The 19090-nt window shown below is 35.6% G+C and overlaps 2 protein-coding genes across 2 annotated transcripts; one reads left to right on the forward strand and one right to left on the reverse strand.

Moving 5' to 3' along the window:
* Positions 1-466: 466 nt before the first annotated feature.
* LOC123318775 (von Willebrand factor A domain-containing protein 8) lies at positions 467-14720 on the reverse strand. Its single transcript, XM_044905510.1, has 16 exons — positions 14396-14720; positions 14102-14343; positions 13869-14036; positions 13723-13811; positions 13551-13626; positions 5110-5268; positions 4533-5056; positions 4199-4481; positions 3063-4139; positions 2755-2951; positions 2532-2691; positions 2211-2475; positions 1497-1617; positions 1141-1330; positions 746-984; positions 467-678 (listed from the first exon to the last, which is right to left on the reverse strand). Exons 1-16 carry the CDS (start codon positions 14568-14570, stop codon positions 567-569), a joined length of 4077 nt encoding a protein of 1358 aa, XP_044761445.1. The 5' UTR covers positions 14571-14720; the 3' UTR covers positions 467-566.
* A 1501-nt stretch (positions 14721-16221) lies between these two features.
* Positions 16222-18343, forward strand: LOC123318375. Its single transcript, XM_044904984.1, has 2 exons — positions 16222-16485; positions 16683-18343. The coding sequence occupies exons 1-2, from the start codon at positions 16239-16241 to the stop codon at positions 18341-18343; spliced, it is 1908 nt and encodes a 635-aa protein (XP_044760919.1). The 5' UTR covers positions 16222-16238.
* Positions 18344-19090: the final 747 nt, after the last annotated feature.

Genomic DNA, 19090 nt, shown 5'->3' on the forward strand with positions numbered 1-19090 from the left:
TTATCTATTTTCTTCAAAACTGAAATCATCGTTGAGGTTGGTAGTACAGTCAAAGAGGAAGAGGTTCCTCTTTGGTACAGTCATGTGTAAATGAGATTTTTATGAGAAAATTTGCATTCCGTTCGTTGCTTTATTTTTATTTCTAGAGATCATTTCACAGTAAATATTGAATAAGGATAAAAGTAAATTGCAAACGTGAAATTGAGGCTCAATCTGGTTGGTTATTTTAAGATAGGTAGAATGCTCCAAAATCTTCACGAATTTGGAGAATTGCATGAATCAGTTGAGAAAGAAATACTTAAAATGTTCAAATTGTTGGCTTTAAAACATATTTTTCTGTAGAAAAAGGCCCTAAATCTACGTCAACTTGAAAAAATTAAGAGTAACACATGATAAAGGCAGAAGAAGCTATTTATACGTTACATGTTTTGTGATGCTATTCACCATATCTGACTGGATAATCAAATTGATTTCTAGTAAAGAATTCATTTATTTAACAATAACTCATTTATATTAAAACATATTTGGTCAATTTAATAACAATATAAATCAATACTAAACATATCTCAATACTTAGATTGAATTAACGATGAGGTGAAAATCTGTTTTAAAATGTGAGGTAGTTCACTGACATCGGTACATACAAATGATCTTCCAACTGGTAATTTCTCTATGAGCCTAGAAACAGAAAGGGATTTTTAACATCGTATGCACATTGGTATCATATCGGAAAAAAGAAACTTACATTTCTGCTTGGTTTCCAAGACTTCCTATAAAAATTGCATATGCGCTAACTTTGGTTGAAGATGATAAGGCATCGGCCAATTTAGAAGGAGGGATGCCATAACGCTGTAAATTCGCATCAGATAGCACAACCAGAATTGCTTCATCGCAATCGTCTTCAGCTAATGAAGCTACAGCTGATTGGGTAGCTGAAAGGGTATGATCTCCAGACCAGCAATATTGGGAATGAGCATGCATAGTCTGAAAGAATAAGCGAACATTAATTATCATCAAAGTGTTATCTCTTATACAATAATTAAATCTCCATCCCTTTCAAGCAGTTTTGGTTAAAAAAATTAATAATCATAGAGAATTATGTCATTTTTCGAAGAATAGAAGTTATCTCCCTTCACTTACCCTAATGACATCAAGCCTTTCTTTATTGTTTTTTGGTGGTCGATCCCTTCGTACAAATGTGATGTTAGGGGAATCACCTGAGTGACCTAGAATATCATACTTTATTTTATCTTCAAAACCTTCAAAGGCTTCCATAACCAAAACCACAGCTTCCAGTTCTCTATCTAATCTACCATCATAACCATTGAATCTGAAATTTACAGAATCTAGTGTAAAATAAAAGCTGACAATACAGATTCGGTAAATAGGCGGGAAAAAATTAAACGGTCATTCCGAGGACTATTTGGTTTTTCTGTTTAGAGAATAACCCTTCAAATGTTTGCTGCAAGTTTACAAAACACCTTGTATAAACTCACCTGTACATGCTACCAGAGACATCTGCTAGAACTCTGAATAACTTTGGCCTGATTTGTGGTGTTCCCAGCTCTGGCTCCTCTTCAACGCGCCTCCTAAATATTGTTTTTTCTCCAAGAATACCTGAAAAAAATTCTCAGATTAATAATATATTATGATAGCTATTGTGCGCTTTATTGTGATAACGAGCGGAAGTCGAGTGAAAAATAGGTAGCCATGACATGAGAGTAGAACTCTGTACTTTATCCACGATTGTGAAAAGATTTATCTCTGAATTATCTCACCTAATTTTCGAAAATTTGTGTTTTAAATCTATGGTACAGAGCTTCTGTCTGTAGTTGTGATCATGAAGTTTAATATACTAGTGAATAATGGCTCATCAATCACGAGCGATTTATAAATGATATAATCATCAAGGAAACAGATAGATTATGATTACTTTATGCTTCGATCAAGGATAAAATTCCTATTAGGAAGTTTTGAAGCTAAGTATAAATAAGGATCACCAAAATTTATAAAGTGCATCACCATTAATAACATCGTACCGTCCCATATTCTCAGACAGACTGTGGTTATGAATTCATGGAATAAATTTCACTCCTTTCCTGATTCATTTCCAATTCAGTCCCATATTCCAGAAAATATGTTTGCAATACGTATCGTTTGATCTCAAGAATAATTGTTATGATCTTTATTGAAAGAAAATATATACTCACCATCGATAAGTTTCACGTCATCCAGTTCTCCAGATGTTTGATGTCTCGTCCACATCCTTTCCTTATTTTTTGCTTGCAGATTACCTAAAATTACCCTCAAAGACTGCACTTCCCTGGAAACCGAGTTCGAAAATTGAGAATAGAGAGAGGCATCATACCCGCTCATCCCTATTTCTTTTAACCTTTGTTCAAAAGCTTTTCTACCCATTTCTCTAGCAGCTCTTTGGACGTGTTCCGGTACAGCATTCTTCTCTTCGTCCGATAACTACAAATAAGTCCAAGTCAAGTGAAATCAAACTCAACATATGTCGTTTTTATAACCTGATGAACTTTGTGACCCTTATCGAGTCTGTATGGACCACCTTTACCACCAAGACCAGCCGTGTCTCGGCCACCAGTCCCACCAGCCCATGTGTTTCCACCTACATGGGGATCATTGTTTGGATCTTCCTTTCCATGTTTAGGTCCGCTGGTATCTAACCTGGAATTTTTCAAAAAGTTAGGGATTATATTGGAGAGTTTTTTATTGGATAACACAACTAACCCACTATATCTATTGACCGTAACTTGCAAATCTTTCTGAGCTCTTTTCTTGGCCAAATATTCCTGACTGAAGATATTCTTTTTAGCGATACCGTGTTTAACTAAAATTTCTCCAAGAGTTTGGACCATTTCTGGGTTGTATTTGTCGAAATCGAAAACGTTAAACATCACATCCTCAATGTCTGCATCTGGGAATTGCTGAAAATTTGGGTTTTTTTAACTCTTGCCAAACAGTTAAAAAAAAGAAGAAAAAAATAATAAAAAAAAGAAAAAAACTATGAAAAAAAAATGAAAAGCACTGATTCTAACCTGTAAATGTTTGATGATGTTAACGACTTCTCTTGTTGAGTATGGATAGCTGACTAAACCTGTATCAGCCATCGTTCTAAGTTCGCCAAACACAGTTACCAGCTTCTTTAAAACATCAAGAGGGACATCGGGTCCATACTGATTCAGCAATGAGATCTCTGAATCTTTGGAGGGATTTTCAACAGCATGACTGCTGAATAAATCACCAAGGGCACCAAAGAAATCGTTTCCCAGAAATGGAAAACCAGGCCTGTTGGCCAGTACTATAACCCTGAAATCTGGATGAATTTCTATGTATTTATTGAAATCCGCACCTTCCGGTACTTTCTTGACTATTCTTCGTCCATCGCTCAAAATCATTTGGCCTGTTTCTACAAGTGATTTCAGTATACACGTCACATGGGTCGGAGCTTTGTCTGCCTCATCAACCACCAGAATATGACCTTGCTTGACGGCTTTCACCAACGGTGAATCTTCATGGATTAAAACTCCATCTTTAACACTAGGTTGGGTTGTAAGAGTTTGTACAGTGGTATCACGATGAAGCTGTATATACTCCCTTGGCCTATTCATTAGTTCTAAAAACCTATCCACTATTTTATTCTTTCCCACTCCTTGGTTGCCAACAAGAAGTAGATGTTGTCCAAGAAGAAACTCTTGCAAGAGTTTTTCCATAAGTTTAATATGTTGAGGCACATTGTAGAATAAAATATGAGGGACTTTGGTTAAATGATCTGTTACATAAACGTTACAGGATGTTTTTCCTATTGTCAAAACGCCATCTTTAACATCACACTCCAATTTCTTTGCCGATTCTTCAGGGTTAGGGTTTATACCCACCTTCGAAATTGTTTTTTCTAACGCTTTTTTGGCTAAGGATGGCAAAAATTGAATCATGAATGTTTCTTCGAGCGCTTCATATGGGTCAGTAGGATAATTCTTCATTCTAGCTGCAATCCTCATCAGTTGCCTGGTAGACAAATGACCCGCTAAGTTCTTCAATGTTGGATCCGTACTATTCCTTAATGTATGAGCCAAATCAATTATCTGATGAAGAGGTCTTGAGATAGGTCCGAACTGAAGAGAAGTAGCATTACACATTGATCAATATAATTAGCGGATGTATAAATAATTACTTGAGAAACAATAATGTTCATTTCTTCCTGCTTGCTCAAGGTTCTCAACTCGTGGAAGAGGAACAAACTGAGTACTTCGGACGTCATCCAATTGTTGGTATTTGATTGGTTGTTGGGCGGTTCCCCTATGGCTACTATCCTGAAATTGGGATGTATAGGAAAGATACCCGATTTTGTCAAGTCAGCTTCAGATATTTTCAGTTTATCTCTGAGGAAGGAGTATCTGTCATAGCTCATAAGCCTTTTGCCATCATGGAGTTGAAGTTCCCTGTCATGGACTAAACTGCAACAAGAAAACTTAGAAACAATCTAACATTATCATTCATTCACCTACCGATGTAACACAGACAGTGTACTTGGATGTATCCTATGGATCCCATCCAAAATTGCTATTTTACCTTCCAGGGCGGCGTTTACAAGAGGTGAAAACACCCATATGGTGTCACCGTTGTCCAGAGTGCTCCTCTGTTGGATCAAATCCCTCGAAGTCATATCTTGATACAGCACGATGGTTTCTGTTTCTTGCCCGAGAATTTCAGAAACTTTATTCACCAATAAGCTCTTTCCGCAACCTTTTGGACCAACAATGCAATAATCTGATACTCCTATTGTTTGAACCATATCTTCGATCACTTGGTTTTGATATGGCGTTTCCACGTATAAACTAGCACCATTGGCGTTTTTACTGAAGAACATCTTGAATTTACTACTTAAAGTGTTCAGTAAATTATCTTCAGGAGGTGTTATATTGAATCTACTTAAGAGCGATTCCAAATTTTGTATACCGTCCTTCAAGAAAGTCCTGTAGGGGTATAATTTGTAGAGGATATCAAAAGGTTGCTGTTTTGGATTTTGTTCCTGTAAATTTCGAACATTAGTATAATATACTTCGAGTCAAAAAGCTCACCTGCCAGTAGCCTTGCCGCTAAGATCAAGCTTTCCACAGGAAATTCTGGAAGGCTTAAATTTGTGCTCTCTTCGCTTCTTAATGAAAAAGCAGCCGATAGAATTGATTCAAGTTTCTCATGCGGTACGTTCGGAGCCACTTCTTTCATTGCAGTGAGATATTCCTGAAAATTTGTTGAATCTCAAGACCTGACAGAAAACGTCGATGCAACTTTTACTATTCTTACAAGGTAGTTTTTTAGTGTATACTGTCTTAGAGAGGCTGGTAGTTTTGTAATTATTTTCTTTAGTTTGGATACGCTGAACCATATCTTCGTAACAATTATGTCATGGTCATGATTGAGATTGTAACTGATAAGACCATAATATAGTTATTCTAATACGATCTTCAAATTAAGTCCAGTATCGATTCAGTTTTTGCCAAATTATCTAAGAATTTTTGGGGGAAAATTGATCTAAAGCCTAGCTGTAAAAATGTGAACTACTTAATGAAATGGAAGCACCAAATATTTCGAGAACAACTCATAACGTAGACTGAAAAGATTATAATTTTTTAGCGATAAATTACAAAGGTTACAGTTAATGATAAACCAATATCGGAAGTTTTCAACTGTAGTTAAATTGCCAGTTATCCTAGAAGGTGCCTAATATTCATAAATCCGGGTATTCGTTTGCATCAATAGAGACTCGTGATCAACAACGATAAAACAGATTGTAACTATTATATGATCTAACTATTCGTGCAACTCAATTCTGAAAATTATTCGATGAAAAATTTCACCTTGAATGAATAAGAATTCACACCATTTTATGCAAACTTGCATCTTTAATTTCGTTAGAATTAATGGAGGCCGAATTTGATATTAAAGTATAAAATATTAGTGCCAAAACAGCTTAACTGCAAAAAACACCCAGTTTGTTTTGATTCTCAATTCCCGAGATGTCGAAAATGGTATAGAAACTACGAGAATACTAACTAAATAACGACAAAGACAAGACTTTACTTTTATTGTGAGAAAAACGACTCGAAAGCTGACCGAAAGTTAAGTTATAAGAAATAACACAATCTCAGTATGTGAGGTTCAACCTTCAAATGAGGACTCTCCATAGGTTTTATAATTCCAGGGAGCCTAGAGAATAAAATGTAGCATGTTATGTTACCCAAAAAAGAACACGTGAAGTCTAGAATCGTAAAGATTTCCTTGGGACCTTCCATAACCTAACCACCGCATTGACATCCCCTGTGCAGCATAAACGATAAACGAAATGAATCCATCGAAAAGTCATTTCAATAACCTGATGAAAGCGGAACAATGATCGCATCAAACCCCATCACATTACCATCACTCATCAGGCGCTTTCAGGCCACCGGATACGTCCAATTTGTTAATTTCTTCCAGCTCACCCTCACCCTCCCCCTCCCATTCCGCCTCCTTCGATTTATCCGCTACGTCAGGTCGAAACATGTCTATATCTGATTCGATTCAAACGAAGAGACCGTGGATAATCTGCTGCTGAGCGACTTCGCGGGTAGGTGTGTTTTCCAAAACCAATTTACACGACACTTCGGTCTCTAGATTACCTCCTGCCATGCGATGTTACCCGCTGTTTTGTAACTTTCAATTTGAATCCGTTTGTATGGTGGAAATCGGTTTTGGATTGCGGTGGACAGGGTCGAATCCTTCTGATTCCGGTCTCTTAACATGAGGGTTGAAACGACTTTGAACAATTACAAAATTCAAAACCTCAAAAATACGTAACCCGAGGAATAGCTCAAAAGTATTAGAAGGGATTCACACATCCATTGGCTTGCACATGTTTGAACTACTGTGATAAGAAAATAAGGTAAAATTTTCATTTAAATTCACGGGTACTGTGATTTATAGTTCGTTCTAAATTCTTAGATATCCGTTAAAAACTTCATGTCAATATAAATTAATCCTGCAGAGCTACGCTTGTTTTTAAAAACATACAACGATAACTTTTCGATTTTACCATGTCCAATAAAATAAGTATATTAATATATTATCTAGATCCCAGTAATACCTTTCGGTGTATGGGGTTTTATCTATTTACAATAGAACAATTTAAGGGTAAGTTCTGCAGAATTTTGCCATTTGCCCCTGTTTGCCGTCAGTAGTTTTGCCTCATCCATGCTTCTTCCTTTTCTTATGACTTCCTTTCTAATTATGTCTTCCCATGTTTGTTGGGGGTCCTCCTGTCTTCGGTTTAGACACCATTTTTGTTTTCCATATCTGTTTGATCGGTCTATTCACTTCCATCCAAATCTCCCCACCATCCTAGCTGTCTTTCTCCTGCATACTTCTCCAGAGATTCTGCCACTATATTAGTTCCGCTCTGACGTCTTCGTTTCATCTGTCTCTCCCAGTTATTCCTTTTATTCCCCTCAGGTACTTCTTTTCATCGCTTGTATTCTACTCCTTGTCCTGTGGGTGGTTGTCCATGTCTCACATCAGTCTAAACACAGTCCTATAACTGTCATCTTTGTTCTTCTTTATATTTCATCTTTTCTGTTGAGAGCATAACACAGTTTGCTCGCTTTCTCAATCCATCATCTTCAATATTTACTCCCGAATAAGTGAAATGATTGGCATGTTCAATTTTTTCGCCATCTATCTCCACTTATACCTCTCCTCCCTCCTCCAAGATTACCATCATCTTCGTCTTCCCTTTCTTGTTCATGCAATGTTCATTATACCGTTTACCCCGGTCTCGCCACACAAACATTCGCCCATCAGACTCATTCTGAACTCATCTATGAAGGAGCATAATCTCCATCTATGAGTGTTGTCTCATGTTCGAGAGCTCAACGATATCTTATACGCCGCTGCTCCCTACATCGCGGGTGCCTGGCATGGCGTATCTTCTTGCCCTTAAGTTGAAGCCTTCAAGCTTTTCAAGATTGTTTGTCCAGAAACTGTACTAGCATTCATAAAAACCATATATATTTTCATTACACAAACGTATAGTATGTGTATTCTTTCTCCATGATAATAAAAATGAAGTCGGTCCTTATAAAATCCAAAAATAGGCCCGTTTATACATGCATTTCATTTATTCTTCTGGTCCAAAGTTCGCCATTATTCAACACCGAACTTTCAACTTGAATCACACGACAACTAAAATTGCAAATTCGCGTGAACCGCCATTGTGGAATTAGGAGAACGATTCACATATAATTGTTCAGAACAATTTCTGTTTATTTATGTTACCTTCTTCGCGCTCTGCATATTCATTCTGTTGCAGAAAAGTTTAAGGGCATTATTTCACTGCAGTGGGCAATCAAATGCAGATGGTATGTTTGAAACAATTCCCATATCAAAAGGTGAATTTGTCATAAAAGGAGCTAACCAAGCATGAGCTCGTTAATAATTTTCATTGGGTTTAGTTTCAAGGTGATTTCGAAAGCAGACATCTAGTTTCACTGAGAAAAAAGATTTCAATTAAAATCTGTTAGTTGGAGGCTGCGCATTGTGTCAATTAAAATGTTTTTCTGTTCGATTAAATGTTCCATTGAACCGACAATTTTGAATGGTTCGTTCAATACATAAATATTTTTTTTTATAACAATAAGCTTCATGCAATATTGCCAACTCATCTTTTTCGTTGTGGTGATGAGGAACTGAGAAATATATTTGGTTAGTTATTTCGAACACATGGGTTCATTCCTCCAATACGTATTATTTTCCCAGTTATGAAACAAAGAGTTACAATAATCAAATAGAACATTTCTTCCAAATAATCGGTTTCATTACACCATCCCCACTGCTCGCACAGAACGAATTTAACGGTCCACACGGTCCACTTGCTTAGACAACCCTACACCGTACGCCAAGAAGTGATCCAGACTCCTGTCAGATAAATATATGCGACATGCGATACGCGGAAATATGTGAAAAACTAGTGACTAGTGGTACCTACCTACCTATAATGAGTGAAAAAGTCAAAGACATTTTAATTTCTTCTCCTCATTAAATGATTTGAAGGTGAGTTGACTATATCAATTTTAACAGGTGCATTGTTTTGGTTTTAGCAAAATATTTTCCGATGCATCAAATATCACGAAAAGAGCTATTTCATTATTGAGCTGGTTTGTTTTTTGATTGTAGGTTTAAGATTCCTTATTTTTATTGTTTATGTTTATAGGGTTGATATTTATTCTGAATATAATAAATAATGAATATAATAACATATAACCTATAGTTGTTATAGTGGAGATAAAAGTTTTTCATAAGTGATTTTTTTTTACAGGTAAATGTATTGATGACACTGCCTTCGATTTACTGGATGAGCAGACTGAAGGAACTGATTTCAAATACGGGAATTCTCCTTATTTTTGATCAAAGTATGTAGGGAATAACAAAAAAAGAATCAAGGAATGATTGAATGAAGATGCTTCGAGATCAGATGTTTTAATTGATTTGAGTATAATGATCTTCACCATTCTGGAATATTTTCTTACTTCCTAAATATTTCTTTTTTATTGGCAGTGATCTCAATTATTTTACTGTGCAATAGTTCCTTAAAAATTATAATTGAAAGGTGAGAGTTATTATTTACTGGATTGAATTTGATGAATTCGTGAATTTATCAGAAAAAGATGTTTCGTTTTATCCTACTGACTTGAACGAAAACAGTATTAGCGAAAACTTAATTTTGATTGACCAAACTGCAAGTCATATATAACGTTCCACCTTTCACCTTTCGATTTATATATAAATAAAAATAAATATATTTATATATAATTATATATGACTATATTGAGGAAACAACCTCCTTATCCTTATTATATATATTATAGATTATTTATTGGAGGATAGTTTGAGTTTTTCATTGTTTTGAACACTCCTTATGTATTTTATTTTCAAAAAATAAAATTTTTCATAAATCAATTTTTTGTCTACCACCCCTATCCCAAACATATCAAATTGCATTGGAGTAATGCATTGATTCTATTGTGATAATTGAATGCGTTCCTCGATGCAAATAAGTGGTTTAATTGAGATAATCAAATGAATTATTTGATGGAAGAGGAAATATGGTTCTAATAATCAAACTATTTTAGTAAGGTCAAATAAACCGAATTCGTTGCAATAAAGTAATGAAGTAATACATATAATGAAATAAAATTGAATTGATACAACTAAAAAAAGTATTGTCCCAATAGTTTGGAAGCAATGACAGTTATTTAGTTGGTTCTATTAACTTAGCTACTTGAGGCTATATTTATTAAATTTTTTAATTGCCACAATGCTTTTTTTCACTCAGTGTTGGATGCATAAAATGAAAAAAGGGAGGATTATTGATTCTTTTCAATCTCACAATAAAAAAAAACAATTGCTCAATATTTTATTTAACTATTCAAAGTCCGATCCAAATAAGTCTATAGATGAGTACAAGTACGACTAACATCGTACAGTGTACAGATACAAATGTATTTGGCAAGACAAAATAAACCGCTGGTCAGAAGTTGAGGACATTGGATTAATTTGTGTTTTCTCTTCAGAAAAACACAATCTTCTTTGAAAAATGTACGTTTATATATAGAATTTTTCAGGTTCGAATAATAAGATTTCAAAGTATAAAATTCAACGAGAGTAAAATTAACAACTGATTTCCACCAAGTTATCGAAAACATCCTGCTCAATTTGTTGCCAAGTTATGGCAGAAAATCTCAGAGCTGTTGGTCTATGGGCATTAAGTGCTCTTTGTAAATGGCGTGTGCTTGACCATATTTAGGTCAAGGGATCTTGGAGGTAATGCTCCACATGCTATTCCACATAGCCTGTTTTCCTGTCGTATCAGTTATCACCTGGGATTTGTGTGGCAGTGCATTATCATCCATGAAAAGAAATTTTAAATAACATACGAATGTGGTTTTGATCTTAGTTTGAGTCACAATAAATTAATCTTTTTATTGTTAGATTATAATAATGAAAGAGGAAAGTGTTCAGATATCTTTATTGCTCCTTGTATTTCCATATTTATGTATTCCAATTATTATCTTGGAACTAAATATTCGAAAAATATCACAAATATATATTTATCGAAACGCATTAATAAATGAATAGAAAATTTTCATTGTACTAACAAATAAACAGAAGAAATGAATGACCTTTTGAATCGAATATGAAAAATTGTTAAAAGACTTATAAATTCAATCAGTCAACAATAAATAATTCAAAAAATCAAGTTTCATCCAATTGTACAATGGAGCTACATTTACTGATAACAGAAATCTCATCCACTTCCAAGAGCGTCTGTGGTAAATTGGGCATGAAAATGTGCAGTTGTCTCTTATCATTAACACAACACGAATGTTTCTTATTTTCACGAGCATCTTCAAACTTTTCGGCATCTTCTTCCGATCCATCTGAAACTTCGTCCGATCTCGCTTTTCCCTTGTCAAAATTTATAGATTTACACTTCAGAATCGAGTCATCGCTGCTGTAACAGTCTTCATCGAAATCTGACGTAAAACTGTCTTCTTCATCGTAAGTGAATCGATACTGGTTTCGGAAAGGCATAGTCGACTTTTCGAAGAATGTTTTAGCCCCAGAAATTACGCTTGCGGTGACAATCCTCGGTTTCCCGAAAGAAACCCTTTTGAACTTAGCGATAGAATCGGAGCAAGAGCCGTTTTGCGTTGCCAAATCCAACCACATAAGCACTCGGTCGCTTAAAGACGTAAAATCATCATCGGCTTGCAACAGTTTAGTCCCGATCGGATAATTTCCCGCCAGGATGCTATTTCTTGAAGCATCTTCCATGTCAAAGGTGTACGATTTGGTCATCCTTCTGTACTTGCTTTCGTTAAACTGCGATTTCAACCGAAATTCTTCTGGTTCGATACAAATTTCCTCCACCTTTTGTTGGTTTTCAAGGGGAGCCTTGAATTTTTTCTTCTTGGACGATTTTCTTCCTTTATTGTTCTTCACTGAATCTATCCTTAAACTCTTGAATTTCTTCAGACGCAACTTGACCGATGGAACCCTGAGGTGTGGAGCAGGGGGACTGTCAGATACCGACGATCTTGAGGACTTGGTTCTTGGTTTGGAGGTTTCTCTCGAAGATTTCCGATCGGATGTATCTGGTTTTTCTTGAAGAAGGACGTGACGATGACCATCTTTCCAAACTGTCTTGACGAAGAGTGACCTGGTGCTGGATTCCCACAGGGCAGTCATTGTCCGATACTGGTTCAAAGTTAGTTATCTTCTTTTTTATTGCGTTGTTTCTTTCATTTTCCATTCATAAAGTCTAATTGCTTATTTTTTACCTTATTAACTTTGTGTTTTCTAATTCTCATTGTTGTTTTTCATTCAATATTGTTTTCTATTCGACATTTTCTTCACTTTGTTGTCTTATTAATTCCTCTATCGTTAGTTGCGAATGTTGAAATCGTTCAATTCTTACATCTTCACGTAGTTATTGTCACTTTATCACAGTTATCGACAACTCATCCGAAGTTTCGATACGGTGCGGTAACCAAGCGATTTCAGTCGGGTTTCTGTGGGGGATTTCGGACTGCTGGGGTGGCTCGTACAAGAATGGGGACAAACTTCGAAGATTAACCGAAGATGCTCTCCGGGGACAGGTACGGTCTACCGCGTTGTGCGACTGTCGCGTTCGTTCAAAACGGAATGGTGGAGAAACAGTCAGGACGATGGCTTTATACATTTTGACGTGATTTGCGATACACGTGATTCTTGGGGGGGAAATAGTTTGCGCCAGTTCGTAGGGGGGGAAAAGGGAAGATGAATTGATTACGTTAATTCCTTAGATTTACCACGGAATCATGACTGGAATTAATTTATTCGCTAGATGATCCTTTCCAGGATTGACGAATTAATTTTTGTAGGTTTGAGCGATCCCTGTTTTGGAATTTCCGCCTTCATACGCAGCTTACCATGAAGGTTTATCTTTTAAGCGAATGATTCATATTTTCTTCAGCTCTCAATATTTTATCTCTGCATTCTTCTTCTTCTTAACTCATTCAAAGTGAAAAAATGTATGCAAAGATTTTTTCGGTTAGACTTAGGTGGTAAAACGCTAGGTGTCGCATTGATTAATACAATACTTCGATGCAGATGCTGACTTGCAATATAATATCTTTTATTTCATTTGGTCAACTACTTACTTTCTGGCAAATAATTGCTAAAGAATTAATTATCCTCAAGCTTTCTACTTTAACACACAAAGCGAAGACGCGCCAATCCACTCTCAAAATAATTCGAGGACCAATATTTTTAGGGATATATGTGAAGTTGGTCTAGCGTTTTTCGATTTTCGCAAAAAAAAATTTTTTTGTGAATCAGCTTGAGAACTTATGCAATAAAAATATTTCAACAGCACAAAGTAGCACAAACCTCGAAATCCAAAATGAACCTTTTGAAAGGATAAAATTGGGTGTTTGAACAGAACTTACCTGGTAACTAAACATATTGACATCTCTAGCCTGAAATCTAGACCTTAAGGGTGGATCCAAGGGATTTCCTCTATATCTATAAACACAAACAAGTATTCCAATAACATTGTGGTAATTTGAATTATTGTAGCATCATTGTCACATTATAACAAAAATCTTGAACAATTTCTACCTTGGAACAGGAAGTCCTATGGCAATAACCCTGAAATTTTCATCAACTCTTACAAGCTTCCATTTATTCATTTCCTCTTCCCCATATTTCTGTGAGCAATAAATCATCAATAGTCAAATATATAAAAAAATGAAAAGTTTAAGTACCTCAAGAAGCTCATCGTATCTATGTGCTGGAATCAGAGACCTACCGTCTTCCAGGTGCATTTCCCTATTTTCTAACAAGTTATTCAACACTGGCAGCACATTTCTCTCAGCTTTTTCAATCCCATCTAAGACTAACACCCTGCCTTCAGTTGCTGCTCTCACTGCACTCTTTAAATGCATGAGACATTAATGGCTTTTACTTAGGTGTATGCTGAGAATTTATTTATTATTACCTGGTCAAAATATTTAGCAGTGCCATCAATAATTTCCCTCCGTTGCTTTAGGTCAGACTCTGTTGTATCTCTACTCAACGAAATATATTCAAGTTCCCTGTTTGTCAACTCCAAATATTGCATTGCCAAGTGCCTTTTACTAGGTCCTGGTGGACCTAATAAGAATATATCTTGTCCTAATAAATCTTTCTTCATCATCCATTGTAGATGGTGTAAAGTGCTCTGGTTTTCATTTCCAGAATCTGGGGAGTAGCAACATCAGACATCATGATCGGTGATCTAAATTTAACTTACAGTATTTCCTAGGAACATACTCTAGTTTTTGAACACTTTTGATTTCTTTCGTGATGTCTCCAATTGTTACAGATTCTGTTGAGTATGATGCATTGAGATTCTTCCTCGAAAAGTTAGGTCTATGTAAAATTCTATTCAAATTTCTTAACTTTTCCGCAGCCCTGTCGAGGAACATGATGTAAAATTTTCGATAATCAGAAAACTATTCTGAGGTTCAAAGGTCAGGGCAATGCGGATATCAAACACATTTAGCAAACGCTAAAATTTAATTGAGATGATGAAATTATTTGAAATCCTTAGACCTTTCTGGATTGAGGTTAAATTAGGTACATTTGATCTACGGCTCTTTTCACCTACAATCATCAGGCCAGAATCATAGATTATAGAGTTAACTCCAAAGATATTGTGTAATATCTTTGGTTAACTCTATAATCTTTGGCCAGAATTATGGAGGGTAGCCCCATTGAACTAAAACTTTCTTTAGTTCAATGGGTAGCCCTCAATTGCGACGTTGCCGGCCTTACATCGGAGACATTTTTCATTTGAGTTTGTTGTTCACCCTAGGAGCATGATGTACATTTTTCAATTATAAGGAAACTATTAGTAATACTAAAATACATTAGGTAAAATTAGGAAAGTGACACATTCGAGAATCGAGCGCCTGGTAGGACCTGATTCAGAAAGCGGTCCATATGAACAATAAAAATTCATATTCTTAACAGTTAATCGAATAATTCATTTCTCAATTATTTTTTCATGAAAGCAGACAACCTGTAAGATATATGTAGAAGCAACTTATTCGAAAATATACATCAATTGAAACTATATTACCTACTTTGTTTCATATCCTATCGACCTATCAACGAAAGAATCGAATTTATTAAAGAGGGATGTTTCATGCCACTTAAACTAACAGAAAAATATCCAGTGTTTAAATAACACAACTGCATGACTTTTTATTGCAGTGTGAAATTATTTTACGACCTTATAATTAGCAGATCGTAGATCTTCATATAGATTCCCTTTAGTCCACCCTTCTTGGACGCGCCCTTATCTGTTTAGTTGGATCGGAGCATTTATTGAATTTTTTACTCAGTGGTGGTGCTTAGGCACAGAGGATATCTACAAATAAGGATTGTTCCTATAATGATGGTAAAGAAATATCGAATAAAATTATAATAATGACAATACCATATGATTTTATTTTATTATTCGTAAAGGTTTTAGGGGGAACGAGTGAAAATTCATAGAAGTGAATGTCTCTTCCCAGAGAAGTCGAAACATACAAAAACGAAACTGTAGACCGGTTTCGGAATCATTGTCCCTCGTCAGTACAGTGTAGCGCTAAATATTCGAAACGGATTCAGAATTGTCGTTTCCAGTTTGATATTTCCGATGTGCTCGATTGGCGTAAGTACTGTGTAGGTACTACATTTTCACTTATACTTAGTTATAAAAAAAAGTGACGTTGACAGATGAAAATTAGTATGAAGTATGCAGCTATTTATTTCTTAAAAAAATCGTTATTCAAGTGAGAGTTCAGAATAAAATTGCACTGCATTGATGATGGGAAAATAATCCTGATTTATTCTATAACTAGATTCAATTTATGACTACCTCGATGAAAGAGAGGCAGTGAGGTTTCTACATGCTAAATTTGAACAGATTTGAACCTTACAGTTCGTGAAATCAACCCTTATAACGAGTCACCACTGAGTAGAGCAAACGACACGCAAAACTATGAATTATCATTAATTACTCACTTTGAAGTCGACTCATCGTTATATGTTTCACACATACCATAACTTCTCAAATGGCTTTGAAAAATTCTTCATTCTACGAAATGCTTGATATGACTTCAGCGGTAATCGGCAAACTGAATGTTTTCCAAGTTATTTTTTTATTGAGTACATATTCCGAGCCCTCTAAAACTATTTCACTTTCACCGATAGAGGGTGATCTTTCTTTGGGAATGTCCTTAAGACAATGTTTACACATTGTGGGAAGTACTTTTTTCGATATTAATAAGGATATCATCAGCACTGAATATAAAAAATCGAGAACCTCTAAAATACCGAAAATTGGAATAGGTGAGAAGATATTTTTTAATGCTTTTACCAGTATCTGTTGTGTGTCGTGTTCAAAATTATAATGTGAAACTTTGACATAACTCTGCTTTTTATAAACAAAAACGTGGTAATATAAGGCTTTAACTTTTATTCAACTGATACCTAACGTTTTGATTACCTATATTTATCATTGTCTTAAGATTGTGTTTTCTTTTCAGATTGGAGTAGAGGCGTTAACTGGACCTTCTACCTTTCCGAAGTATATTCTCTACATAATATTTTCCACTGTTACGACAAAAACTACCTTTTAGAAATTGGAAGTTACGAAGACGTCAAAGAAGCATTTCAGATCATGAAGCAAATGAACTGTTGGAACCCAAATCAGAGAATCTTCATCTACTCGTCGTCCATTGCTGTCAACCAGTCAGCTGAACTCCTTCAGATGATCAGTTTAACGCAAAAACAGATGCTCAGCAACGTTGTCTTAATGCTCCCAACTAGAGAGAAAAAATTTGTCTTTCAATTATACTACTGGTCAACATGGGACAACGAAAAATGCGTTGGGCAACCTAAATATCCTCATTTCTTTAGTTGTCGATTTGGCAACGTAAGAGCTTTTCGGGAAAAAACTATAAATCCTTCCGCTTGCTCGCTGAACGTCAAAGCCATAGCTTGGCCTCCTTTTGTTTTGTATAAGGGCCAGAATGAAAAGGCATCCAGTCTAAAAAAAACTGAAAAAGCTCAACTGGGGGGTCTCGAAATAGAGATGATGAAGTTGGTGTCTGCTTTATTGGGGATTGGAGTAGAATATTATGTCTCAACGAAGGAGAATTGGGGAAGATCCTTCTTTAACGGAAGTTCGACAGAATCTATGGACGAACTAATGACAAAACGAGTAGACATTGCAATTGGTTCGCTCACCATGAGTCTCTCCAGGTATTTGCTATTTGAAACGAGCATTCCATATAGTGAAGAATACCTGGTATGCTGCGTCCCCTTCCTCAGCCATTTTGACAAATTATCAACTTTCCTGGACACACCAAGCTTGAATGTATACTTCTCCATCTACCTCATCTACGTCCTGCTCACTTCAACTGTTTGGGTAGCTGCTCAATTCAGTAAAAAAGAATTTCAAATATATAAGAACGGACCATCAGTCTTCCTTTACACTTTTGCAGCGATAATCGGCAATTCTGTGAGTATTTTACCGAAAACCAGAAGGGTGCGGTTGTTCTTCTTGATGCTGATGATATTTGAGCTCTTTTACGTCGCTTTTTACCAATCCTTATTGACCAGTGTATTATCCACCCAAAAATTCGACCAGCAGATAAAGACTCTGGGAGATATACTCAAGAGGAATATGAACATATACAACCAACCAGAGAACCATCGCTATCTCGAATTTCAACGAAACAAAATTGTTGAGGAGATTTCGAAACATTGGATCAACTGTAGGAATACTACGGAATGTTTGGAAGATGTTTATAACAGCGACCAGAATGCTATATGTTTAGGGAGGAGCTACAAGAATTACATTACTCAAAATAGGGAGAGGGAAGGCAAACCCCCTCTTTATTGCATCAAGCAACCGGTTATATCTTATCCTGTGGTGATGATAATGCGGAAATCATTACCGTTCAAGAAAAAAATTGATGATATTATAGGTAGAGTAAGTGCTTCAGGTCTAATTAGCAAGTGGACTTCCTCCATGTTTTATAACAGTACCAAGCAGTCCCTCTATGTACCGAAGGCTTTTTCAGGAATTTTAAGGTTTTCGCATTTGAAACCAATATTTTTATTGGTAGGCATAGGTTTCTGCATCGCTTGGTTAGTGTTAATAACTGAAAAATTGTGCTTTTATGTTTTGAAAAAAATATAAATTGTTTCTTGAAATGCTTCCTCAATTATTCCACATTATTCTCGAATACTAGTTGGAATTGGTTAATTGATTGAAAGGGTGAATTTTCAAAATAGGTTTGTTAATCCCAGAGCCTATCCTTTGAACAATTTTGATACAACTTGTGGTTTATTTTAACATATGGTTTTCAATTTTTTTCAAATCTACTACTACTGAACCTTTTTTAGTCGATAAAGGAAGTATAATCTAACTGAAATTGATTATTTAATGTTTTTTTTCCCCAGTTTCCAAGCCTCAAAATGGATCGATATGAGCTGAAAAATGAAAGGAATTTTATAAAGTTGTGCTGAAAGGCTGAACCAGAAAATTGTGAACTTTGCTTCTTCTGAAAGATGTTCAAACTGAACTACAATAGTGACTTACGTAAATTAGGATAATTCAAACTGAAAAAATTGCAAGGCAACAAAAAATAATCTTGTAAACTAATCCATTTTCACATATGGTAGACAAAAAAATTATTTCAACTTTCTTAGTAACGTCTTAGTTATTTTCCGTCATTGTGGTAATTTTAATTTTTGTTTTTGACTTCTCCAGCATATTTTTCTCCTCAGTTTGATACGATATTCAATATGCTCGTAAATGAATGTCAAGCAGGATAGTATGAAACCTATAACATAAAGAGTGAAGTGAGAAGTAAATTCTGTTAACTTCACTCGGCCATCAGATTCATCATCGGATTTGAAAAACCGTTTTCTCCGCCATAAAGTA

Source organism: Coccinella septempunctata, chromosome 8, assembly GCF_907165205.1.
Source record: "Coccinella septempunctata chromosome 8, icCocSept1.1, whole genome shotgun sequence".
Taxonomy (NCBI): Eukaryota; Metazoa; Arthropoda; class Insecta; order Coleoptera; family Coccinellidae; genus Coccinella; species Coccinella septempunctata.